The sequence below is a fragment of the Falco rusticolus genome, chromosome 11 (assembly GCF_015220075.1).
Source record: "Falco rusticolus isolate bFalRus1 chromosome 11, bFalRus1.pri, whole genome shotgun sequence".
NCBI lineage: Eukaryota > Metazoa > Chordata > Aves > Falconiformes > Falconidae > Falco > Falco rusticolus.
Window position 1 is genome coordinate 1,967,683 of NC_051197.1, and position 25,318 is coordinate 1,993,000.

At 50.7% G+C, this 25,318-nt stretch overlaps 1 protein-coding gene and 1 long non-coding RNA gene across 2 annotated transcripts in view; one reads left to right on the forward strand and one right to left on the reverse strand.

The window, feature by feature from the left end:
• Window positions 1-43: 43 nt before the first annotated feature.
• IL12RB2 (interleukin 12 receptor subunit beta 2) lies at window positions 44-24,583 on the reverse strand. The gene is made up of 14 exons (XM_037404609.1): window positions 24,001-24,583; window positions 23,217-23,331; window positions 21,453-21,628; window positions 21,111-21,250; window positions 20,296-20,449; window positions 17,512-17,591; window positions 14,117-14,333; window positions 12,662-12,862; window positions 11,256-11,357; window positions 11,021-11,176; window positions 10,077-10,214; window positions 8,754-8,841; window positions 8,041-8,140; window positions 44-7,723 (listed from the first exon to the last, which is right to left on the reverse strand). The coding sequence occupies exons 1-14, from the start codon at window positions 24,410-24,412 to the stop codon at window positions 7,259-7,261; spliced, it is 2,544 nt and encodes an 847-aa protein (XP_037260506.1). The 5' UTR covers window positions 24,413-24,583; the 3' UTR covers window positions 44-7,258.
• LOC119155686 overlaps window positions 12,857-25,318 on the forward strand; it is a 30,491-nt gene continuing 18,029 nt past the window's right edge. The window contains exons 1-7 of the long non-coding RNA XR_005106803.1: window positions 12,857-12,936; window positions 13,439-13,537; window positions 16,030-16,145; window positions 17,524-17,609; window positions 18,169-18,324; window positions 19,921-22,916; window positions 24,590-24,757. This is a non-coding gene — a long non-coding RNA (uncharacterized LOC119155686). The remainder of the gene's footprint in view (window positions 12,937-13,438; window positions 13,538-16,029; window positions 16,146-17,523; window positions 17,610-18,168; window positions 18,325-19,920; window positions 22,917-24,589; window positions 24,758-25,318) is intronic.

A 25,318-nucleotide genomic window follows, 5' to 3' on the forward strand; every position in this document is an offset into this window, starting at 1 on the left:
TGTTTGTTTGTTTTTTGGTTTTGTTTTTTTTTTTTTTTTTTTTAAATTCAGGATTTTAAGACATTTTCCCTGAACTACAAACTGGGTTTTAATTATTGCACACTATTTCTATTTCCTTAATTCCTGTTTAGCCCATGGTTTTTTGGATTATGTGAAACTTTTAATTTGGCAGACTGTTAGTGCTATATGGAATACTAACTCCTGGAGTACTTTAGTTTTAATGCTTAATTTCAGACTTGGAAAACCAGTCATTTTTCATCTATGGTTTACACAAAATCTTTATACAAAATTGATACCAGGTACTTGAAAAAGATTGAAAGCACATTGGTTTATAGTTAAATACCTGTGTATGGATCCAGCAGTGATGATGTGTGGATAATTGGTCTAAACAGTTCTTTAAAAATTAATGTATTACACCTTTCACTCACCCATTTTACCTTTATTCCCTCCTCCTTCCTTCAACAGTACAAGTTGCTTTGTTGGCCGAAAAAAAAAAAAAAAAGTTTTTAAATTATCTATGCTTTTTCTTTGAGAGGGTACCCTGTAGATTGGAGTAACCTTTCCTGTTGTTGGAGCTGGGAGGTGGGGGAAGGTGGCAGCTGTTGCTCTGGCTGGGATGTGGAATTTAGCAGCAGAGTCCGTGGACGCGAGTACGTCTGTACCTGATATACTCGCAGCACTGCTCCGGCAGTGGCAGGTCTTCTGAAGAAGAAACCACAGGCCTTGGCTGGCTCTGGCAGGAGGGAGCGTTGGCTTACTGTTTCAGACGGGGACATTGCAGTCTGTGCGTGATACAAGAAAAAGATGCAAAACAAAACTCCAGCAGTATCCTCTCCCATCAGAATTTTGTTTTGGCTTTGTGCAGTGTTTGAGTTCTGATTGCTAGCTGACAAGTGAATGTTTTTCGGAGAGCGATTGTGAGAAACCCTTTCTACCCCTGCCCTGTAGAAATTTGCCGTAGGTTTAATTTAATACATGTGAACAGGAACATTACCACTTCAGTACACAAAAGGAGTTGAGACAATGACTAATGAAGAGGGTTTCTTAGGGTTTTTATCTGCAGCATTTGTTAGGAGGCTAGAAACAGGTTTCTCATTTAATGTTTTACACTTTGGACAGCTTATAACATATTTGTAGTTTCTTAACTAGGTAGATAGAAAACAAAAGGTAACGCCCTATTTTTTTAAAAGCTGTACAGGACAGGCAAAAAGTATTGGAGACCTTTGAATAAGAAATATCAAACTCCTTAATTGTGGTGTTTAGCTGGCTTGCTTTATCTGAACTATTTTCTACAAAAGTTTTTGTTGTAAGCCACTGTTAATATCATTGGGTTAGACTTTCTAGTGCACTCGCCTATAGTTTGAAGTACCAGGCTGTGAGAAGGAGGCAAGTTTTCAAACAGTGGATGGTAAAATCTCTTGGTTCATTTCTCCTGACTCTGAGCTGATCTTACACAGGTGCTCGGTGTGGGGGCTGTTGCCGGTCCAGCACCGAGTTGTTACTCTTCCCTCTTCGTGGTTTGGTAGAACGTGTTGCAGTTCCAATGTTAGGGACATCTTGGCTATTGCTATTAGATAAATGCCTCGATACGCAGAAACACAGAAAAGCTTTCTCTGTAATAAAAATCTCCCCTTACCCAAACTGTATATTTGCTGTTTTCAGTTGCCACTCAGCTTTTTTTTCCAGATGACTTCTGGGCCAGCCAGCCAGTTGTTTGGGGCCCTGCTAGCTGGGCTTGGTCAGGAGCTTTCCCTTCTGCTTTAGAGCATAGAGCAGTTTCCCGGAATGGCATGTCACCTATGATTTTCAAGACAGCTTGTACTTAACAATTGGTCCGTCTGCTGTTCTGATAGATGTAAATTTGCCTCTTTCAGTCCATTTGTGTCAAGAACTAAAACTGTGAACATATATCTTTAATATTGGTGGGTGTTAACTGAAATAAAGGTTTATTTTCATGCTCTTTTAAAAATGTCATGAAAACATGGAGATGTAACCACTTAGGTTAATAGCGTCTCGTCTAGGTTCTGCCCCAAGAGGTCCAGTCTGCCTGTGGTGATGGTGCCCAGGTGTTTCCATTGCCAGGAACGGACTTTGCCTTGGGAAGATGTCTCCTGAGTGGCTTACGATTAATGAGCTTGCTCTTTAGTAATGTTTTCTGTCCTCTCGCTTGCTACTTTTGCTGTCATGCCAAATGCAGAGGACTAGACCTTTTAAAATCTGAACAATTTGAAAAAGATGGTCAGCAGAAAAAGTTGGAGAGAAGCGGAGGGAAGCACATGGTGCAAATCTTTTGAATGTAACGATGGCAAGGTTTGAGCATGAAAGTTCATCTTACAGGTCGAATGCCGCTGATGCTGGGAGGAAACAAGACTGATAATAAATGCAAGTGTTAGCTGTGTGGGAAAGGACGTAAATTCTGAAATGTTAGAAGTTGGTGTGAATACTGGTGTTTGCAGTTCGAGGAGTTGAGACCGCTCTTCAACTGTAATGACTCTTTGCCCGTGGAGATTGGTTTGCATAGCCACACCTCTTGTTTTAATAAACGCGGGACGTATGCCTAAAGCTGCCACTTCCAGCATTTGCTAACCTGCTGCTTTTCCAAAATCATTGCAAGGACCATGTTCCCTTCATGTTGTGCTGCTGGTGTGGTCTGCCTTTGCCAGGTAACAGCTTCCTGGCCGGGCTCAGGGTGTGATTGAGCAGGCACCGCATGTCCTGATGCCGTGGTTGGCAAGTCCCCCGCTGTGCTGGCTGCTGCCCTAGGAAAGCCAAGAGTCATATTCCTGCTGGGGGGGTGCGCCCTGATAGGGGGCGGGGGGACTGTTTGTTTGCCCTTGCTAGGAGACTTCCAGGTAGGAGTTAGAAACAATTGGCTGTTGTCTTAGTAATGATGCTGTTTGTCTCTTGAGGTTGGAGTGAGGCTTTATGTGAAGCCCCGCACGGTGATTTATCTAGGTGCTTGATGAGCAAGGAAATAACACTAGTGTTCTGTTGTCCGTATGTTGAAGATCAATATGCAGAAATAGATTAATGACAAAATTGTGATTTAGTTTGCCGCCTTTTGTTAAAAAACCAACAACTTTCTTTTGGCAATAGGTGTCTAATTTGGTTGTATGCAGCTGACTTGAGGTACTGATTTATCTGCGATGCCCAGCCAGAGTCCAGTTGCCAGATCGGGTCTGGAGAGGCCAGTAATGAGAGTTCTGTTGTCTTGGATGTCTGACCCAAGTCCCAGTGAGATGTTGGTCTTTGAGTGACTTCAGGACGGTCTTCAGAGGTGGGAGATGTCTGCGTACTGGGCTGGAGACCAAAGCTTGGAACCAGCCGCTAGACCCAAAAAGCAAAATGGCAGAGCTGGCACTTTGTAAAAAAATTCTCGTGCACTTTGTGTAGCTGATGGTGCGAGTGGCCTTGTGCTGGGGACAGGGGGAATGGTGCTTCACGGCCTTGCTGGAGATGGGTCGGGGTGTCGTTTGCCTCCCTTCTGTCTGTTACTTTCACAAGTGAAATACTTGAGAGTGAAAAGGGGCAGTGCAAGAGGAGGACGTAGACTAACAAAGCTGTTCTCACATTCTGAGCTCTCGCTAAGGAAGTGGCTTTGGGTCTGTTCCTGTTGGTGCAGCGGTGGCTGTCCCTGGTGGGCTGTGGCTGGGGCCTGCAGGCTGTCGCTGCTTCTCCAGGACTGAGGTTTGCGGGGTTGCAGGGGTTCATGCGCTTCGGCTCGAGTTGGAGGGTGTGCAGGACTGCCCTGGCAGGGTTCCCCACAGATGGGTTGGAGCCTGCTGTCACTTCCATTCCCCGGGAGAGAGAAAGGCAAGCAGGAACTTACCAGCCTTTTTTTTTTTTTTTTTTTTTCTCCTTCTCTCTCCGTGTTTCAGCAATGATGACAACTTTAAGATAAGCAAATAAACATGTGGACTTGGTGTGCTACATGGCTGTCACCTGTGTGCAGCGTCTCAGTTCTGGGTCGTCGTACAGCTGTCGGTGCGTGTCCCGTGTTGGCAGGGCGGTGAGCTGCCGGAGAGCCCAGCTGGGCCGGTGCCCGTGGGGATGGCTCGGTGGGAGCCGAGGCTGCTGCCGTGTGTTGGTTCGCTGCCCTAGGGCGTGAGCTGGCCCGAAGTTACCCAGCGGTGTCCTTGAGCCGTCAGACGTTGCTGCAAAGGTCATCAGAACCCCGAGAGGTGATGGAGCTCTGCTTTACTCGTGTGCTCTTTGCTGGGCAGGGTGAAGGTGAATGGGATATGGGATCGGGTGAACTGCAGCCTTCCCGTTCAGCAGGTTGAGTTAGCACATGCCCGGTTGTGTTTGGGATTTGTGCTCGACAGGTTGCAGGATTCCTGTTGCCTTGTATGGAGCACAAGGAGAAGGCTGGCTGCTGCCCTTTCTGCTGAGAAAGCGCCTGGAGGTCTGGCTGGCTCAGTGAGCCGGTGTGGCCCTTGTGGGGCAGCCGTGGGGAGCAGGAGGGAAGCGTGTCAGGGTGAGGTGGCTGTTGCTACTTCCATGTTTTTTAGTGCGGCAGTTCCCTGTAACGGTGGACCACTGTGTGAGACTTGGATGAAGAGGCTAAAAGGGGTGGCTGCTCTGCAGGTTGCTTGTGGGCTGCTCTTGGCAGCTGTTTTTTTGTGGAAGCCCATCTTCTGTCCCCTGTGACCCTGAGTGTGGAGGTCCTGGGCCACTTTCGAGGTGGCAACGAGGATGCAAACAAGTCCCAGGGTTGAAATACTATCCCGAAATACAGCTCAAAATAAATTTCTGGTAACTACATGAGTAGGGCTGCATTGCGGAGCTGCTGCAAAGCCTCCCTGCCTTCCTGGGAGCCTGCAGATCAAAAGATCCTTTGCAAGTGTTGGGTGGCAAGGGTGGAGCGCACGTGGCTGTGCTGTGTTCTAGTGAGTACGTGCGCCTCGGGCGAGAGGCTGTCGCATGTGCTCGCAGGCACACCTGAGAATCGTGATCCTTCAGCGCTCTGGCGGTGCAGGTAAGTATTGTCGTCCTCCAGTGACTGCCGAGTTACCTGGTGGGAAGAACAAGCTTTGCCGCAGCCATGATGGGAGAAGGATCCCTTGGCACGTCTGGGAGAGGTGGGCAGCCTCCTGCCGCAGGTGACCTGAGAGGTGGGTGCAGGGACCGGTGGGGGATGGCTGGCGCTACAGCCAGCGCCGCAGCAGGAGCACGCATCGGCAGCGGTGTTGGTGCCACAGGGGAGCCCTGGGGTGTGCACCGTGGGGTCGCGGGGCTGCAGCGCGCTGGAGCTGCTACTGGAGTGTGGCTCCCGCTCCTCGCAGCGTTTCGCCACACTCCTTCCCCTCTGCTTTGGGAGAGAGCTTGCCTGGGCGGTAGCTGTCTTTCAGTCTCTATTGTTCCTCGGTCCCTTATCCCCAAAGGCTGCGTTCAGGAGGAGTGCCGCATGCCGTTGTAGCCCTGGCTTTGCTTGCAGGCTCTGGTTACTGAGCGTAGTGAAGTGGGGTCAGCTGGGGGGTCCCATGTGCTGCTGGCTGCTGGGGCAGCTGAGCTGCTCTGCCCTTAGCAGGACACATCTCCTTCCTAGGGATACCTGCGGCTGCGGGCCGGCAGCAGCTACGTTGGCGCTGGTGGCGGTACTTTGTTTTGCGGTATGCAGAAACAGAAGGCTGGAGAGCTCAGGTTTGAGAAGAGCCAGGGTGCTTGTGATGGCTTGTGCTGATCAAAGAGGCGTGCTCTGGGCGTTGCTGGCAAAGCTTAACGCCAGGAGAGCTGGTGCCAGAGTTTGCGTTTTGTGTTCCTAAGAAACTTTAAAACTCTGGTGCACGCACCTATGTTGATAGACTCACCCACTGCAGAGGTGGGGGCGCAGCGTGGGTGGAGGCACAGACCCTTGGCACACCGGGCCAGGTGAGCAGACCCTGGTGTCAGCCTGGCCTGCAGTGCCTTTGAACTTGGGAGTGCGTGGGCCTCCTGTAGAAGGTAGCATAGGCACATCTGGAATGAAAACGGGCAACAAGCCACCAGACACCTCCCTAACCCAGCACTTGAGTTTTGCTTTTCACATGAAGCGAAAGGCTGTGGGGAAAGCCATGGCCTTGAGGTAGAGCCATGTGATGCAGGTGCATCTCGCTGCGGTGTGAGGAGACCTTTGCAGGGCGGCTGTGGGCTGGTTCCTCGCCACGTTGGACCGTGGCTGTTCATGGAGGTGCTCTGAGGTGGTGGTGGTATCACAGGAGGGGTTCGTCACCAGCTTGTGCAACTGCCCAACAGCTTGTGTAGCCGCGGATGGAAAGCAGCCACTCGATCTTGGGGAGGAGGAGGAGGATGCTCCAGGTAAGGTCAGGTCTGGACTACCTCAGCAGCAGTGCTTTGGCTTTATTTTTCAAGACACCTTATTCTGTGTAGAGCTGCAGCGTTAGCACTTGAGCTTGACCAGAGAAAACAACAGGAAACAAATAGCAGGTTTCCAACATTTTATTTATATATACACACATCTAGTAAACAAAGTCATTAAATGTGTAACACTTACTTCAAACCTGTAATTAGAATATTTCAATAAATGCTTTAAATTCATTCCACCAGCCCATCTGCACACGTGCCTGCCTGTTGCTTTTATTTCTGGAGCGGGTTTCTCTGTGGCCGCCCTGAGCCACGAGGGCAGGCGGGGGGCTGAGCTGCCGGCCCCGCTCCGGCCGTGTTCCCGCTGCCCCACGCGGGCTGTAGCACCGGTGCTGCGGGGAACACGGTGACTCGGTGCCAGTGCTGGGGCTGCGGTGGGGAATGCTGCTGGAGGGCATGAGGCTTAGCACGGGTGGCTGCGGATGCTGTGTGTGGCATCGCTGACCTGCTGCGCGCAGCGGGAGGAGCGAGGGCTGGGGTGCTGAGCGCCGGCCCCGGTGCAGCTCCTCGCTCTTCCCACGTGAGCGGCGGCTGGGGTGGTGTTGAGCACGGCCCCGGTGCCTGGGGGGGGGCCCAAGCCAGGCTGAGCTGCTGGTGCTCAGGCAGTGGGGCAGGGGCCTGAGGCAGCCAACCGGAGTAATTAACAAAGCTCTCCAGAAGGCAGGTCGCGCAGTCCTGCGCTCACCGCTGCCTGGCCTCGGTTCCCCCCAGCGCGCGCTGCGGGGAGCCGCTGTGCGGTACAGCGAGGCGTGACGGGCAGTGCTGGAAACGGTCCTGAGCTGGGGGTCTTGTCAGTTAAATGTTACCAAGTGCAAGTTACTGGGCTGGCTCTGCTGACACACACTGAGTAGGAAAGTGCCAAAAAATCGGGCCGGGCGTACATCACCCTGACCACCTATCTTGTGAACGAGCTGCAGCTTATTTTCACCGTAGCCAAAGTCACGTTCCCTTCATAGGAAGCTATGGGTGTCAAAAAAGTTGTCGGGAAGACGGGGAGTGGGTCGCACTCGAGTTCAGGGAGGTCTTTGGTAGTGCCTGTGACTGGGGGGAGGTACGCAGCGTCCGTGTTGGCGACGGGGTTGGCGATGTACTCTGGACCGGTCTCTGTGTGCTCCATCGCCTCCACCACAATCCTCTTGTAGAGATCAGGAAGCTGCTGCTCATAAACCTCCCCGTCCGCCGTGCTGGGGAGAGGCTGGTATTCTGTCTCCTGCCCCGAGCCGCTGCCCCCGGTGCTGCCCAAGAGGAGCTTGTCCCGGTGCCCAGGCTTCGTGAAGGCTTCCTCTACTTGAGTTATTTCAGGCTCTTCAAAGCCGCTGGCGCTGTGCAGGGGCAGGCTGCAGGGCAAGCCCAGCTCGCCCTCGGGGTGGGCATGCGTGGCAGGGATAATTAATTGTGTGATGGGTATCCCGTGACCTCCCGCCCCCCGCATAAGCATCCCTCCGCACGGCAGCTAATGCCGCTACAAATGCAAGCTCTCTGTGTTGTTCTCATGTTTAATTTGCCCGATAATCCTACTGTCGAGCATGACGTGAGAGCTTATCCACTATCAGAAATAGCTGGATTTGCTTCATGAAGAGATTTGCATGGCTCTGATTGCTTTTTTTTTTTTGCTTTTTTTTTTTTCCCCCTGAAGGTGGTGGGATTTGAAGAAAAACAAGAAAAAGTACAATTTACCTTTGTAGACACGTAGTTCTTAGCCCATGTAGCGTTAGCTGGGTCTGGAATGGCTTTGCTCTGCCACTGCGGCATAAGTGTGGAGAGGAGCGAGTGTAACCTGCAAATTGAGTAAGTGCAATTAAGTGTGAATTCTGATACCTGCAGCGCAACCTGGGACGTGCTCTTTGTGCATGTGATCGCCAGGTTTAATCATGAACCTGCCATAGCAGGGACCTACGGAGGCGGCACCGGGTGGCTGACGGGGCAGTGCAGCTCTTGAGTGGAGGGAGGTGCTGCCCAGCATCCTCCTCCTGCCAGATGTGTGCCAGATGTCTGCCTGCGATCACTAGCACAACCTCTATGTATCCAGAGCTTGCTGGCTATGGCCGTGAGCCCCAGCCCTGGAAAATCTGGCTGCGAACATGTGTGTGTTGCTCTAAAATAAACCAGTTTTTAATCCCAAGGTGTAACTCTACTCCCGGGTCAATGGCCAATGATCGTACCCCTTCAGTTTTGTTTCAGCAGAAGCAGACCTTGAGCTCTAGGTTAAAAATTCACAATATGTATGAAATCTATATTTTACGCTTGACGGGTGTTCTTCTTGTCATTTATGTAGTCCAGAACCTTTATTCAGAGCAATCCTCACTGTTCCCCAAGCTGCCCTGAAAGGACACAACCATCCCTTCTAATAACAATTCCGTGTTTTATTGGAAGGTAACGGATCCACTCACGCTTTTCTTGCCGGAGGTACAGAACAAATGCAGGCTGAGAAGATGAAGACGCCGCAGGTAAGCACAACAGTCAGCCAGCCCCCAGCACCTGAAACACAGAGCGCCCATCATTCATCTTTATTTAAAAAAATAAAAGATTTAAATACACTAGCTCAAGTCAGGCAACAGTCATGGCCTGACTAGCGTTTGCACCCAGAAAACATACCAACTTTTTTTGGTTCAAAACCAGGAATCTGGGTGGACTGCTGGGGACAACAGTACTTTGTGATGTGGAGATGTCTAACCACGTCTCCTGAGATATGCAGCTCATGATCCAGAGCACGCAAGTGCCAGTGTCTTTCCCGGTACTCAATTAAGTATCGATGAGGATGTGCGCTCGGGGTGCTGTGTGCAGTGGGGGGTGAGGTAGGAAAGATCTTGCAAAACCCATCACGTTTAATCAGCTGTCAGTGGCTGACTGCCTCTCAGCGGACACCTTGGCTTTGCTGTGCTTGCACTACCTGCTTGAAATGCAGCTGTCATAAATCCAGCTTTTAGACCAGAAACTTTTTTTAACTTGTCTGGATTGCTTTAATTTCCTCTCCAGCCCACTTTCCTGGATTTCTCCCGCAGTCCCACGCTGCTGAGACAAATTTCCTAACGTACACGGCTGAAGTTTTTGCTGGGGAGGAAATGCAGCACAGCAAACTTTCTGATGCTACCTCAGCATAAATTTTATCAACCCCTTTCTCAGGGTTTAGTGATGGTTTTCCTTGATCTGGGCTCAAAGCAAATTTGATCTAAGCAATCCCATCTTCCAGGGCAGAAACTCCAACTGCTGCCACTAGCTGTGGTCAGGAGTCTTTGGGAGAAGGTCTCTAGAAGGGACCGGACCCCACGAGGCGGATGTGCGCGGCGGGAGCCCTGGGATGCCGTGCTCCTTGGGAAGGCTCCCGGACAGCTGCTTCAGTGGCTTGGGGGGAGCCGCCAGCGCGGGGAGATGTGGGGGGCAGCACGGGTACCTGTGCCAGAGCTCAAAGCGCACACATCTGGGCCAGCAGCTGGAGGGGACCAAGCCCTTCCCCCTCCACAGCCAACCCTCCTGCTGGCCTTCAGCCACTGATAAACTGCAGGGCTGATGCCTTGGCACAGAGCTGGGAGCTTGGAGGCAGATTGATGCTCCATTTTAAAGCCAGCTGAAACTAGAAACCTACAGTAATCAAACAACAACCAGGGATCTTTGCTAATTAAAGAGAGGCAGGAAAAGCGTCTCTAGCCTGTGGAAAACAGGGGGCCAAGGGCTAGGAGCTCTCCTAGCCCCACGTCCTGGCAGGGGCTCATTACTTTCCAAGCAGACGAGCTCGCTGTTGCCCCAGGGCCCCTCTCCGGCAGCAGTGGACGCCGTCATGCCGAGGGTGTACAGCTCCCCGGGTTGCAGGTTGGCCAGGTACCACCAGCGCTGCGCAGTCACGTTGGAAATGGCTGCAAGGAAAAGCGGGAGATGCCAATGGAGCACCTAGCACAAATTTTTACTGCATTTAGCTGGGATGAACTGGCTTTCCAGAGCTCAGAGCGTGGGGAGGTATCTGCTCCTTTTAATTAATTTCCTTTTCTATGGTACTGAATCGCTGGAAGGGCGGTGGAAGAGCTGGGGCTGCGGGCAGACCTGTGCTGCCGTGTGAGCTGCGCGCGCCGGCCCCGGCTGCTGTCGCTTGGCGAGTTAGCATTGCAGGCTAAAATGAGGTTTGTATGGTGGAGCTATGAAGCACCTGTTAAACACTGCCACGCAACTTCTGAATCGAGTTAAGGAAAAAAAAAAATAATTGAGTGGAAGCCTGGGAGTTACGCAGGCAAAGTGGGAGAGGGCTTGGGTGGGAAAAGCAGGTGTGGGAATGGGGCGCGTGCTGCCTGCCCAGCGTGTCTCGCGTGCACAGCGTCTGTTGGTGGAGGCCACCAATATGAAATCTGTTATTTTACCCTGCCAATAATTATAGAGGTTTGCATTGGTTATGACCTGAGAAAATAGTAATAATAAATACATTTAAAAAGCAAGGAGCGATGTGATAAATGCCACGCTCAGAGTAACTTGGAGGGACCTGACTGAAGCTGGAAGCGCTGGGGCAGCAGGGCTGCTGGGGGTGGCAGCAGAGGGGCTGACGGAATCTCGCTGGCAGCCCTCCTGTGAGTCCTTGACTTCACGGAGCTCTCTGAAGGCATCTCCCTCTCGCTCCCCTCTATCCTCCACCCACAGCACGTCCACAGCGCCTTGGTCTTCACCAGATACCTACTGTAGACATCTGGGGCTGCCTGCCCATCCTTCTTCTGCAGGTAGATGTGGTACCCCGTGATGCAGCCCCTTTGGTGGTGCGCAGGGATGTCCTCCCACGAAACCAAGACGCCGTTTGCCTGCGGTGTTGCGTACATCTGGGGGCCGGCTGATGGTGCTGCAAAATGTAAGACTGACTTTTAAAGCTGCATTTCAGCTAGGTTAAAAGCATCTGGAGGAGTATTACTGCGATTTACCTTCTGCTCTTGAGTATCCCCTAACTGATGCCACTTGTCCAGCTCCATCCCGATAGAGTGCAAAGACGCTGATCTGGTAGCACACATTATCTTTTATGTGCTCTAAATAAAGAAACAAAAAGTGGATGGTTACTGGTTAAAGTATTCACAGCTGTGGCTGAAGTATTTACATAAGCTGCTTAAATCTGAGATTAATCTTTTGATTATTAATGCATCTGTCATAAAGAAGGAAGAAAAATCTTTGTGATCTCCTCATCGCTTGGCAGAGCCCTCCTGTGCATCAAGCAAGTGAAGCTGGTGCTCCTGAAGGGCAAATCCTTTTGTTCCTCTTGAAGCAACAGCCGCTGGCAGACCGGTACCCTCTGAAGGAACCCTTGGGCCCCAGTTTGTGCTGCAGGTAAGGGCAGGAGGTGAACAGTGATCACCCAGCTTATCGCAGGGTTTGGCTATGCCTGAGGTCCCTTAGGAGGCATGAGAAACTCACACCCTGTTTCTTCCCCATGATTTCATGTGAGCATCCTCCTCCGGGCTGCTCCTGCCGGCCCCCGACCAGCAGGAGCTCGTGTTGCTGCTTTCCAGAGCAGAGCACGAAGCCATGGCGTGAGTACGCTGCTTTTGCCAGCTCGTTCGGGAGTGGGGATGTAACTACCTTGGAGGCACAGCTCCGGGACAGAGGGTAGGAAAGACTAACGAGGGGAATACTCGCTGTCACCCTCCACATAACTTCGTACTAGTCGGTGTGCAGAACACCGACACGTAGTGCTGGCTGGGATTAGTAACCAACAATCAGTAGGAAGGAAATCGTCTTTTCTTGAGCCTTTGATCTCTTGTACCTCTAGCTGGCTTGTTTCAGTCTGGAGGGACTGGGGTTTTTTAGAGACGTTTTACTAATCCTGATACAAACCTCAGCTGCAGAGCTCAGCCCAGAGTGGCTGCAGATTATTTTTTTTTCCTTCTATATCGAAAGCTTTAAAAGCTGTCATTTCTTATGCTGAATTGATAACAATTAGAATTGGACTTGTTCTTTAAAAGGCTGTCAAAATAAAATGGTGCCTCTGTGGTGACGCAAGTCGAGGTGGACTTAAAAGAAACACTATGTCTGCGTGGCTGGGTTCGGACAAAATGGCCTTTATTGTTTATAGAAACTATTTATGTATGTTAGCCAGTGCAGGTGTTAGACCCTGATAGGTTTTTGTGTCCTCCTTCTTGCTTGCTATTTGCTGTTGCTGTAGGTGCCCGTATGCTGCGGTTCTAAGTTCCGATTCTTCACACCCTGTTTACATACCTGACAATTTGTGGCTGTCTTAAAGGTACACGGCTAAGTCTTTGAGGTCAACTAACTTATCTGCAGACCCGCTGCAGACCCCAACATGCCTCAGGCGTGTCCTACCCAGCGTGGCAGTTACCTGCTATCCGTGCGGACCGGTTGGCTGCTGGAAGCTTCACCCAGGCTGGGGGGGGCTCCAGGCGCCAGCTCCTCTGCGCGGCCGCCCACTCCACCACGTACCCGCTGATGGATGCGGTCGATTTGATGGGCGGCTCCCAGCTGACGAGGATGCTGCTATTTCCCATGGCTACGGCAGTCACCTTCTGAGGAGGAGGTAGATCTTACGGGGAGAAAGAGCAACCAAACAAAAAACACACCGTCAGCACAAACATGCCTTAACCTTGGGCGGGCTCGGTAAGTTTGATACGTGTTTTTTACTGTGTCTCATCTAGTTCAGCACCCTGTGAAGTACAAAAATAAACTGCAATTGAAAGAAAAGGTCTTTATGCAAGGGTGACCTCTATGACGATAGGAATAGAGCCACATTCTTGTATTGTCCCATGGTGCAGCGGTTTGAGCATCCCCAGCGCTGCTTGTTTGTACCGTCCCCAAACCCTGAGAAGATGCTGTCATGAGACATAACTAAGTCCTTGCTCCCGTGATAGAGCCACAAACATGCAGCATCTCCATGACACCAAAGCTACTGCTTTCACAGCCAGGTTACTTTATCCTGCAGGAGAAAGTGTTGGGGAAGTCGTCAATGTTTTATCCCTAGTATAAACCCAGCACTTTTCTGAACAGTTTCTCTGACGAATACAGTTGAACTGAGCCCACAAAGCAGTTCTTGTCCTACTTGCCTCCAAATGATCAGATACCAGCGATATTTCTGCACTAATCCTATCTCTGCTTAACAAAGGTCTCCTGTGCCCAATGCACCCTGCGAGCTGAGGAGCCGTGCATCCACCCCTGGAGGAGGAAAGCATCCCGCCAGTGTTCCGTGCCGCACTGGGAAAAGGTGAGGCAACAGCTTTGCTGCTGCTTTACTGATGTTACACCAGGACAAGTACAAACAGCAAAATGCTTCTTTAAATGAACAACCTGAGGCTGTGAGGCTCTGTTGTGCCTGGTACTGGCACAGGAAATTTGGGGTTGGGTGAGCTCAGGGAACACTTGCTAATTTTGCTGTGTGGCTACAGCAGAGTGCAATTTCACAGGAGATAAAGCTTGTGTGATTTCCCCTTACCATCACCTTCTCTTCAGTCCCGCTACCTCCCTCATGCAAGAGAAAAAAACCCACCCTTTTTTTGTGTGGTTAATTTTCTGCTGTGTCAGGTGCCTGGGTGGCTGATGGTGTGGCTTACCTGTGTCGGCGGGAGGGGCCGAGGTATAATTACAGCAGTATTAACGCAGGGCAACCTAATGTGTCATGAAACTGCCCCCCGACCACATCACAAACTGAGTCCACGGATCCCCGAGGATTCCTTGAGATGGGAATGAGCGCACGGCGGAGGGACCTGCACGCTGCCGTGGTGCATGGTGCAAAGCAGAGCACTGGTGGCATTACCAGTGGTCCAGACCCAGCAGAAGCCCTTACCCTGGGTGCCCGGCTCGGTCATGATGGATGCCGGGGGGGACCTGCCCCTCGAGTTCTCGGCGGTGACGGTTATCTTGTAGCCCACCCTCGGCGTGACTCTGGCGTAGCTGGTTTGGGTGGTATGGTGTGCTTCTGCCGCCAGGTTCTGCTGGCCCAGGGCTTCAAAGGTCACTGTGTACTGCAGGATTCTTCCTCTCGCCTCTGCCTTGCTCAAAGCCTGCGAGGAAAATGCATTTGTTACCCTCTCCTGACAAGCAAAGGCTGCAGAAAGGTGCCAGGGTGCCGTGCCGGGGTGCTGCAGCAGGCTGCCCACGGAGGTTCAGACCTGCTCCTGCAGGATGCTGCTGTTGGCTGTTTGTGAACTGAGTATTTCACCTGCTTTTAAACAAACCTATGGCCACAAAAGGGGTCTTTGTGCCATACCATAAGCCCTCCTGAGCGAGGCTTTGGCAAGCTGGCACTCATGGGGACTGCAGTTCGCCCACCTGTGCAGGGCAGGGGGGAGGTTTTCCCCCAGCCCCCTGCCTGGCAGCGGCTGGTGGCTGTGGAGCATCACCCTAACCCAGATGCTGAAGCCGCCCCATTTAAGTGAGGAGCTCTGAGAGAAAGGTAATTTTTTCTCTTCCTTTTCTGCTCTTAATAGTGGAGAGGTTATGTGCAGCAGTGGTGCCACATGCTGGGCTGCAGCACACCCCGGCTGATGTTCTTTGGTAACCGATTATCAGGTGCTACGTCCTTCTAAAAGCTGAAGGAAGCAAGCAGTGCTACAGAGGTTGCTCGCTTGCTTGTGGAGACTGCTTTCTTCTGTAATACTTTTTTTTTTTTTTAATAACTTAATATCTGTTGGCCCACAGTACAAATCTTGCATCGCCCTCGCAGTACCAACCTAAGCATACATGTTTGTAAGTAAACATGTGCTCTTATTGTTACACAAATAATGCTTTTTCCAAAGAAAGCTAGCGTCCTTGCTGCGCAACTGCCCCTTTCCACCACGATTTTGCACATTTGTGTAAAACCTGTACCACGTAACAGCCTGTCGTGATTTTTCCCTTTGATTTTGCTGCTGTACAGCCTGCAGCCTGTACTCCGTTCCCAAGCCTTATCCCAGCTCTGCCACTGCTCCGCCTTTGGCAGTGCGTGGCCCCTAGCCGCGTGAAATGGGTTAACTCATTTGGTATGAATTGGTGTAACCTGTTTATCTGAATGGTAGGGCCATGAGCACGCATTTACCTGAGAGTCTCTCTTCAGGCTGCATATCTTTTTATTTCCTATTTATTATTCCTGTTTAATTCCAGTTTAGTAAAGCTCTTCTGCTGCGAGCCGCTGACTTCCCAAGCAGCAGTGTAGCTGGGGGCAGTGCAACACGCAGCCTTCTCCTTCCTGGGGTCTGAATGCAAGCCGTGCTTTTCACAAGGTGTGGAAAAAAAGAGTATGAACTGCACAGCTGGATTTGCGAAAATGAGCCGGTTTTTATTCTGGGGGGGAAATCTGGATTTTTACTGAAAGCTATGACAAATAATTATTTAAATTTAATCACTCGGAATAGACATCTCTGCAGAGTTGCTCCGTGCTGTCCTGTGTGACACCTCCGGCTGGTTTTTCCACGCCGGGTGTTTGCAGTTGTGCTCTCAGTTTCAGTTTCCTGCGGTTCCTATGCAGCAAGTTCATTTTGTTTGGCTGCTTTTTGCCATCAGAAAACAAAAACAGGAAGAGAGAAAAACCACTTTCAAAAATAGGAAAATGTTTGCACCGTGACAATGGCTTTGGCAGTGGCTCAGGACCAATGCAGCACTGGAACTGCTCCGCAAGCCTGCTAAAATTATACTGGTGATCTTTTCCTTGGGACTTGTGTGAAAATAGGAGAACATATATTGACGGGACATGGTGCTGAGGCTGAGTCTTTTGCTTTGTAGCTGTGGTGAGTGCTATAAGAGCAATGTATTGGACCTGTTTTATGAACGGTGCTGCAGGAAGCCTGCTTTGACACATAGTCCCGCCAGCTCGCTGCCACAAGGGACGCCTCCGAGAGGTACGTGTCTTCAAGCCGCAAGGGCTGGAGTCACATAATGACAGGAGAATTCTGCTTTCCCTTATGGCATGGTGCTTGGGGGGATGGGGAGGAGGTATGACAGTAATTGGAATGTTATCTAGAGATTGCAAACTGGAAGTCAAAAATAATTCATGCTTTTAAAAAAAAAAATATATATCTTACCGGTGGTGAAATAAAGCCACCACAGCAAAATGCCCCACAATCTGTAAATTCCTCTTGGATGTGGCTTTGAGGTTTGGGCTGGTAATGCTGGAGAAACTCAGCACTGGTAACAGGGCTTGGTTTCACTGGGAGCACCAGTATAGCAGACCTGGCGTAAGCCTTTCCCCTGAGCTGGGTGGTGGTGTATGGTAGTGTGGGATTTTTACCCTATAGCTGGGTTTTAATCTGAATTCTTTCTGAAGTTTCCCTGGTTGGGGTCTCAGCCCTCCGCTCGCAGGAGGCTCTGCTTGGCAGACACCAGCCACCGGCTTTTTTCAACTCTGCGTTTGTCCCATTTCGGATCTGCAGCTTGGTTATCAGCAAAGCCTTTCGCATGCAGGTCACCCAGCACCTGCTTCACACCTGCAGAGAAAACCAGCATCTTCCTGCTGCAGCTGCACGGCAAGAGCCCCAGCCAGCCGTGCCAGGGGTGCCCACGGGGCCCTCAGCCTGCATCCAGCTCAGGGGTTTTGGGAGTATGGTCACCTTAAAGGGCTATAGCAATAAGTTGCCTCTTTTGCTTCCCCAGTTCTTCATTGCTTTGTTCTTCGTGTAAGCAGAACAGAGCTCTGAAGGAAGCTCATATCCAGAAGCAGAGACGCAAAGAACGTGGGACATGGCGTGTGGGGAAGGTGGGACATGGTGTCCTCCTGCCCTCCCAGACCTTCTGTCCTGGCCGTGTGTGGCCAACGCGGCAAACAACGGCAAGGCGGAGGACAAGGAGAGGGAGGTATTAATTAGAAAACAAATTAGGAAGTGTGTAAGGCTGTTACCTGTCCCCTTAGCTATACGGTGAGGGTCACAGGGTGCCTTGTGGAAAGGGGGAGGGAATGTGTGTCTTCCGTAGGTGGTAACTGAGCTGTGGTACCTCCACTGATGCCATGGGCTGGGAACGCTTCGCATTTCCAGCATGACAGAAAATTTGGGGAGCTGGAAAAGGGAAATTGCAGGTGGAAAAGAGTTGCTGAACCTCCCATGGGAGGCAAGTTGGGCGGTGGAGCTGGTCCGTGCCCCTGTCACAGGGGGCTGGCAAGAACCCTGTGCTCTCCTTGGGTTCAGTCCTACCCTGCGAACGCGTAAGGCGGGGTTCCCCCGCTAACCCTGCTGATCATTCCTGCCTCCGCTTAGCTTGCGCGGAACTTACCTTCCAAAACAGAGAGATGTTCTGCTGCTGGGAGTCCATGTCCTGCTGCCGGTACCAGACGTCTAGGATCCCGGTTGGCACTGGCACAGGAGGAGAAGGTGAGCAGCATTAATGGCTGTGCTTTGAGGCAAAACACAACACTGAGTAGGCAAAGGAGGTAAAAACCCCCAGACAATTACAATTTTGGATTTAAAATGCCCCTGAAATGATGCAACATGTAACAGCCCGTTGGTGCCGTGGCAGCTGGAGCTGGTGCTCATGAAGAGAACAAGCCATAAACCCGAGAGAGGTTTTTTCTCTGCTTTACCCTTTTTTTTCCCCTGAAATTTCTTTTAAATTTTAAATTTCAAATTTTAAATTAAATTCTTTTAAATAAAGTCCTTTTTGCAGGACTTTACCCTGCCCGGCTGTTCGGGACGGCTCCCGAGGAAGCCTGCACACCCAGGTGACAGGAGCAGCTCTTCCCTGCGCCCGAAAGCTGAGGCCAGTTGGGGTCCTGGGGGCTGGCTACATCAGCCCTAAAACGGGCAGCCTCAGGTGGGGGGGTTTGTGGGGTCTGTGAGGTCTGGCTGCCTGGCTCTAGGCAATAAGTGTCTCCAACAGCTGGTCAGGTGGGACCTCCTCAGGGGTGCCTTAAACCCCCCGTTCTTCCCACAGGTCTCCTTGTGGTCGCAGGGTGACTGGGAGCCCTTGGTGTTTCGGATGAACCTTCCAGACTAAAGCCAAAGCAAAGTCCTGGCTGCAGAAACCGGTAGATGTGCCTCAGCAGTTCAGAATCGGGGGCGCGCCTACAGAAAGGCAACGTGCCAAAAGGTAACAAGGCTGGGTCCCTCAGGGTCCCTCGGGGTCCCTGGCCAGCATGAACTCATCAGACTCGAGCAGTCATTGTTGCTAACAACCTGAGCAGCGGGCAGCTGTTGCACAGCCCAGTTAGAGCGGGGCTGCCGGCTGTCTGCTCTGTTCAAAGGCAGACGAACCCCCCAGTGCCAGCAGTGTTAGGAGCAATTTCTCTTGTATTAAGTGCAAACAGCGACTGGTGCAGAAAGAATAAGCAGGACCGACAGAAGAAATAAACCCAGAGCACACTCGCCGTGAAAGAGGGAGGAAGGGGCAAGCTCAAACCTGGGGGGGGGGGGGGGGGGGAAATGGGATTGCACCTGTCAGAGTCCAGCCTGGATTTTGTATTTCATTTCATGTGTGAGCTGCATGAATTAGCGGAGGGGGAGAAAAAATGCTCACTTTAAACAGTGCTTGCATAAAGCAAGTTTTGTGGTTGGTGACGCTTAGAGAAACAGAATTTTATATATATAAAAATTAGAATTTTCTAATATAAAATTAGAAAAAAAATTCCCCTCATCGAGAAGGCATACTCCTGAGGCTGCAAAAGGCCAGGCTCATGTGTAGGACTTCAGCTCCCTCAAGGACGGGCAGCTGCGGGGTGCCAGGGCTTCCTGCCGCCCACCTGCCCTTGCTGTCACCCAGCCTGGGGACAGACAACGCTCCCCCACTCGCTAAAGATTCTTGGTTTGTACCACCGGCTGGGTAGAGGGGTAATGGCCACAAATGCCGTGGCAAGCCCAGGGTGCATCGAGAAGGGCGAGAAAACTGTTGAGAGGAAAGTGGGGGAGGGAGGGAAAATTTCACACCTTTTGCATCAATCAGTGCTCCTTACAGAAACTGGTGCTGCCAGCAGTGGTGAACAGCGTGAGTAACAGTGGCGCTCGCCTGAAAAGCTGAGTAATTCACAAAAAAAGAGCAATGAAAGCTAAATAGGAGATGAAAGGAGAGGATGCCAAAGCAGCTGATGCATCCTTGCTGAAACACAAACTTCTGAGAAGCTTTCTCCTCTTGCAAGAACTGAAAGTCCCGTGGCACGCGCGTTTGTGCCGCTCCAGGGGCAGGCAGGGGTGTGAGTGGGCAGCCAGCCCAGGGCAGCCGGCATTGCAACTGGTGGGGCTGGTGGCGCTGGTGTCCCTGGAGCCTGTCGGGCTCTCCTCTGGGGCAGAAACGCCCTTTCCTCACCGGATTCCTGGTGGGATCTCTCCCGAAGGCCAGGTTCTGCTCCGCCGAAGCCACGGGGGTCCCCAGTGACTCCATGGCGTGGTGGAGGGCTCACCTGGGCAGGCTCCAGGTGAAATAACTTCTCCACTTGGGAAAAGATGAGTTGGCAGAATTCAGCCCACTGGCCCCTGCAGAACTGAGAGCGCCCAGGCAGTTTCCCAGCCGATTCACCCAGCTCCTCCGCGAGCGGCCGAGCAAGCTCCGGGTGCCCCAGCATGCTGCCCAAGCTGGGGGGTGTTAGCACCAGCGGGAGACAGAGCAGTCACCCAGGCTTAGCTATGGGCTTGTTGCGGGAATTCAGTGAAACACTCAGGTATGAGCCAATACGAAGTATTTTTCTTTCCCCAGTGAAGCTGCACAATCTGCCACTCCCAGGCATGCCACGATGCAGCAGGACACTACGGCTCTGGGAAAATCCCTCCAACCTTCCGCAATGTCAAATAAACACATCCTCCGGACCTCCTCGGTGCGCTCTTGCAATTCCTGTTTTGCAAGAAACCTGAACGGCTCCTTTTTTTTTTTTTTTTTTTTTTTTTTTTGTTCATTAGAAAAGCAATTCCCTTACAGAAATTACTTCCCTTTTGGCTCTGGATCTGGACCTATAGAGCCTCTGCAAACCAGCCAGCAAAACCCCAGCAGTGTTTGGGCTGCATTAGCTAAATTTTCCACTTGTAGGCAAATATTAGACTTGGGCTTAGTGGAGGAGATGCCGTCTGGTGTTACCTGCTTCGGGAGTCCACGTCTGGTACGTGCGCCAGTTGCTCCACAGTCCTCGCTTGGGGTGAATTTTACAGCTGACCTGAAACTCGTAGGCTGTGTGAGGCTCCAGACCGTGAAGACTGCATTTTTCACTTAAACTGCAGTTTAAGCTTTCAACCTTTAATGAAGATAAAGGACACATAACGTTAAACTCACAAGGAACTAGAGGTTGAGGCTGAATTACCAATGCCCGAAGGAAGCCCAGCCAGCCAAAACACGTCTTCAAAAATCAGCGGGGAAACCCCTGACTGGAGGCAACCTGAACAGCTCAAAGAATGAAGCAATGAATCATCGGGCTTGCAGCTCTTCATCTGAAAAAATCCCTCATTTAATTATGTGAAGATAACAAATTTTCATGCGTCTTACTCAAATTTAAGCAAAACTTTTACCACTCAAAATAAAAGCAGAGGCTTCCCACCGACACGGGGGTGGGCGCCGATGCGGGGCAATGGCACGCCAGTAGCCACCAGCGGCGGGCAGCGCTGACTGTGTTCCAGGAAAGCGGTGGGTCGGACATAACCTCTGATTCTTTGGTCCATCACACGGACGCTGGACATGCGGGGAAATACTCATGCACGCGCTTTTTTACAGGATCAGCGTTTTACCTTTGTTCAGTTTTAGACCAACGATCACTTTTGACCAGTAGGCAGTAGTTTTTCTTACATATGGTGTTAAAGAGCAGAGAAAGGTAAATTTGGGCAAATTTGATTTTAGTAAGAAATAATGATATTAAAGCAATCTCCAAGGATCGTAACCTCCTTTGTTCCAACGAGGATTACCATGCTCCAAGTGTGCCTGGTAAGCGGACGGTATCTCAGCCTGCAGTGCCGTGCTTGTGCTTCACCGTGCCAAAAGAAGGTGCAGTTGGTCACAGAAGAATTTTCAAATTCCACAAGAAAGTTGGGAGGATGTGGTTTCACTAGCAGCAAAAACAGAAAGAAGCAAAGAGCGCTCAGATATGCAGCGTGGTGCGGAATGGGAGGTTACGTGGAAAACAGAATTACTGGTTTAGACTGGATGGATGCTTTTTCTGAGTGGTTTAAATAAGAAAGCGCTCAACATGTTTTCAGGTCTGTCTAAAGGGCCAGGGCTAACTGAAAGGCAGCAAGTAACGCATTTACCTATGTCTATTAACATGAACACCAGCGGTTGTGAAAAAGCACTTCCCAGCTCATTGGAGGCAGCAACCACAACAGTGTAAGTACAGTCAAAATTCAACTTGCTGAGAGCCAGCGAGCCAAACTTCTTATTCAGACTTTTTTCTGAAACGCATAAGACATCTGTCCCATTTGATAGCCTGGAACAGAAGGAAAAATGCTTGGTTAATATCTCACCTATGCCAAGACAGCTCAGCCCGGGCTGGGGCTGGCGTGCCGTGGGGCTGGCGTGCCGTGGGGCTGAGGTGCCCAGCAGCATGTTGGCTGCCGAGGGAGGACCACGGCGCTGAACACCGGGTAGGACACCTGCCCCTGGACAGGTCTGTCCGCTCAAGGACGGTGGTGACGGTAAATACTCCTCCAGCTAAATCAGGTTTTGGGTTTAACTGCAGACAAAGGAAATACTTCTGGATTTCCCCTGAGCTGCAAGTATGTGCGCAGGTTCCTTTTGATGGTATAGTGGCTACCTAATATTTCTATATGAGTGAGCGTAGGTGTCGGTACACAGAATCTGGGGGGGGATGATGGATTTTGGTTGCTTTTCTTGGTTGTTTTTTACATGTTAGTGGTTAAAAATACAATTTATCTGTAGTCTAACGGTCAGGGTGCATGGCTTCAAACACAACTTCTAATTCTCAATCTGTCATTCAACCATTGCCTTGGGTAACTCATTTAGCTTCTCTCTGTATTTCCTTCCACCTGAACCAGAGACATTTGTATTACATTGCTTCAGGCTGACTTTTTGTATTTTTTAATATATTTAATAATTCACTAGCCAGCACTGCTCGCTCTCTCTGTCACAACAATTACAGGACTCCATACCTGCATTTCTCTGCTCTTCTGCATGTTACCCATCTATTCTCCTTCTGCTTAAAGAGCAGCAACAGGTTTCTACAAGCTAGTAAGAAAGTTACTGCTACTTTGGCCGACAGAAGCAGGTGAAGAAGCAGCAGGTGAAGAAGACCGAACCTTGCAGGCCAAGGAAGTGGTCGACATGCAGCACCTTGGGAACAACCGGGGGTGAGTTCAGCCTACCCTGCGTCTTGCAAAGAGCAACACTAATTCATTCTACCCAGAAATTTGCTTGAATAGAGGTTTGTAATAAGGTTCCTTCTCTGCACAGTGAGTCCCAAAGGTCTCCTAAGGTGCCTTGACAGGCTCTGCCTTGCTCCTTCCCCACAGACTGCCGCAGGAGTCACCACAATCTATTTCAGCGAAGGCCCAGCAAAACCAGAGCAAACAAAAATACAGGTTGGATCTAAAACAGGAAGCAAAAATAACACATTTCCAAGCAAAGTCCCTCTCTGCCTCCTCAGCTAAACTCCAAGACAGTGAGCAGCTCTGCTGGCAGAGTTTCTGGTGCAGGCACTGCCAACCATGAAGGAGCCCCGCCACAGGAAAGCAGCAGGTTGGAGCAGCCGTTTCCAGGTGACTCCCCTGGCTACCCTTCGCTTTCCAAAAGGGAGCCGTGCCTCGGCAGTCCCTGCTCACCCACTGAACCCCGGCGGAGCCCACCCACCGCGATGCGGCACACGTGGATGCGGGTGGAACAGGGGCTTCAGCTGCTCCTGCGGCTTCTGCCATCGTGGCAGCCTTGGGCTGACTTGGGAACCAATGCTTTCACATGCTTTGATAAGGGTACAGCTTCAATAAATGACGTAAAAATAAAAAAACCCCTCGAAGATATGAGTATAGGTATTGCAGAACCTATGTCCCTGCGTTACTCACTGTACCACGTATGTAGTGTTGATGTAGGTGAGCCTGCCTTTATCCCAGGTGCAGGTGGGATGGCCGTCTGTCCCGTACTGGATACACGACACATTTCTTGGCTCATCTGGAGGATCTTAAACAGATATTCTTATCAGAGTCTTCCTTAAAGATGTTGATAGGAGACATCTTAAGAAACCGTAATTTTATGTTGATTCCCCCCCTCCAGGAGCTGATGGACAAGTAAGTGCAAAATATTCAGGCTGATAATTTTCATACGGGAAAACAGTGGGGTCTGTGATCTCTGCAGCCTGCTGAGGCTTCTGATGCTTAAGTGAAACCCCAGTGGCTTTACTAAGGGTGTCAGATGAATGCAGGCTCTCCAGACCGGGCACCACAAGCTTTGCTTGAAGCAATTAACCATTATTATAACTTCCTAAAAAAGAAAAGCAAAGCAAAGCAGCACTGATACAGCAGATGACTGCTGCAGCAGTATCAGCCCATGAGGCTGGAAGAAAATCTAAAATGTCCTCAGAATTTTTCTTGCAAGTCCTGGAGAGACTGGTGGGTGTCAGGGGTAGGACAGGAGGGAGTATGATATTGGCTCTGAGCAGGCAGCTTTATTTAGCATCTCTCCGTTTATGAGTAATGCAGTTGCAGAGCTCCAGCTGGAATATTTGAAACACAAAGCTGCTAAATGACAGCACCTTTTCTGGAAAAGACCACCCACTGCTGGTTTCTAACACCTGTCTCAGAGGTACCACAGGAAATGTTTAAGAACAAGGAATTATTAAATTCTCCTTACTTCCAGATTCGATATCGATGCCACAAATGAGTTTTTTCTTGTATTCACAAACTATTTTGCATGTAAACATGTGTTTGCCGTATGTATGGACTGGAAACCTGGTGCTTACTGAACTGCTGTAATTGCGAATCAGCTCAGAGCCGTTAAAGAAAATGGCTATCCTGCACTGCTCAGGGTATGGCAGGGGCCTCAGCTGGCACACGAGCGTGATGCTGGTTCCAGGCTGGACGTGAGGAGCAGTGTTAGCAGTCATGGTCCCCTTGTCACATATTTCTGCAGCGCCGACGGGAAGTTTGCCAGCAGTCACGTTGCCTTTACTGCACGCTTCTGCAACGGGATGGGAAAACAAGCCTTTAATGCAAATACATTGCTTAGCTCGTACGGCGTGCTGCGCTCCAGGGGGCCTCCCCATGTTTATAATGCAAGAATTGCAGGGTGCCGCTGTGCCCAGCCTCACCAGCCTGTTTACCGGGGTTAGAAACCACGGGCTAGCTGCCAGGTGTACAGAAAAGCACAACGCCAGGCAAAAGCTATCTGAATTCTTTTTTTTTCCATCATGGTTTAAGGAGATGTCTGTGTTTCGGTCCAGCAGTGGCAGGCCTGTCTCTACGGAAGAGAGCAGTGAGGTTCCCTTGGACCTGCAGAGACCTCGCCCTGTGCGGTGTCGTCTGTTCGAGGTGGCCCGGGATGATTCCACGCACGGGACACCAGGGCAGGCTGTGGGGCGCCCAGGCTGTGGGCACACCAGTGGCAGAAGGTAAGGGAAAATGCTGGAACACTGCTCCTCCTTGCTTGGGAGCCTGCCAGTCTCGGTGGAAGCTATCTGTAGGGATGTTTTCTCCTGTCCCCAGCAGCTCTACCTTGAACTAAACGAGGTAACCTCCCTGCGTAACTTATTAGCAGCTCTGCTAGATGCTAAATGCGCAAAGGAAACAGGCTTGCGGTGCTAATTATGCACGACCAGCTAACCAGCTCTGCTAATTATGCATGACCAGCTAACCAGCTCCACCGCTTCAGCTGAGAGCGCGGCTGCAGCCTGCCCGTGCAGCCGGCAGCAGCAGGGGTCAGGGGCTTCTTACAGAAATTACAGCATAAACCTCACCGAGCACCACATTTTGTTCTCTCCAATAAGGAAGATGTTTACGAGTATACCACGCAAAAGTGGGGGAAAAAACCCAACCCTTGATTAGCCTGAGCAATTCTTTTAAGTGATAATTGTTACATAGGAAAAAAAAATAATCTTACCTGCTGTGAAGTGCACCAACAACCAAATTGCTGCGGGCACAATCCATGCAAGTAGCATTTTGCTCCCTATAGA

Bases quoted from the DNA above. Each gene is read 5' to 3' on its own strand.
- IL12RB2 (XM_037404609.1), bottom strand. From the start codon at position 24,412: ATGGGGAGGCCCCCTGGAGCGCAGCACGCCGTACGAGCTAAGCAATGT. The intron at 10,215-11,020 runs GTAGGTATCTGG...TTTTCCTTGCAG, and splicing joins GGCAGCCCCAGATGTCTACA to CCATTTCCAACGTGACTGCG. The intron at 7,724-8,040 runs GTAAATTGTACT...GCCCACCCCGAG, and splicing joins AGAACTACGTGTCTACAAAG to GGCGAGCTGGGCTTGCCCTG.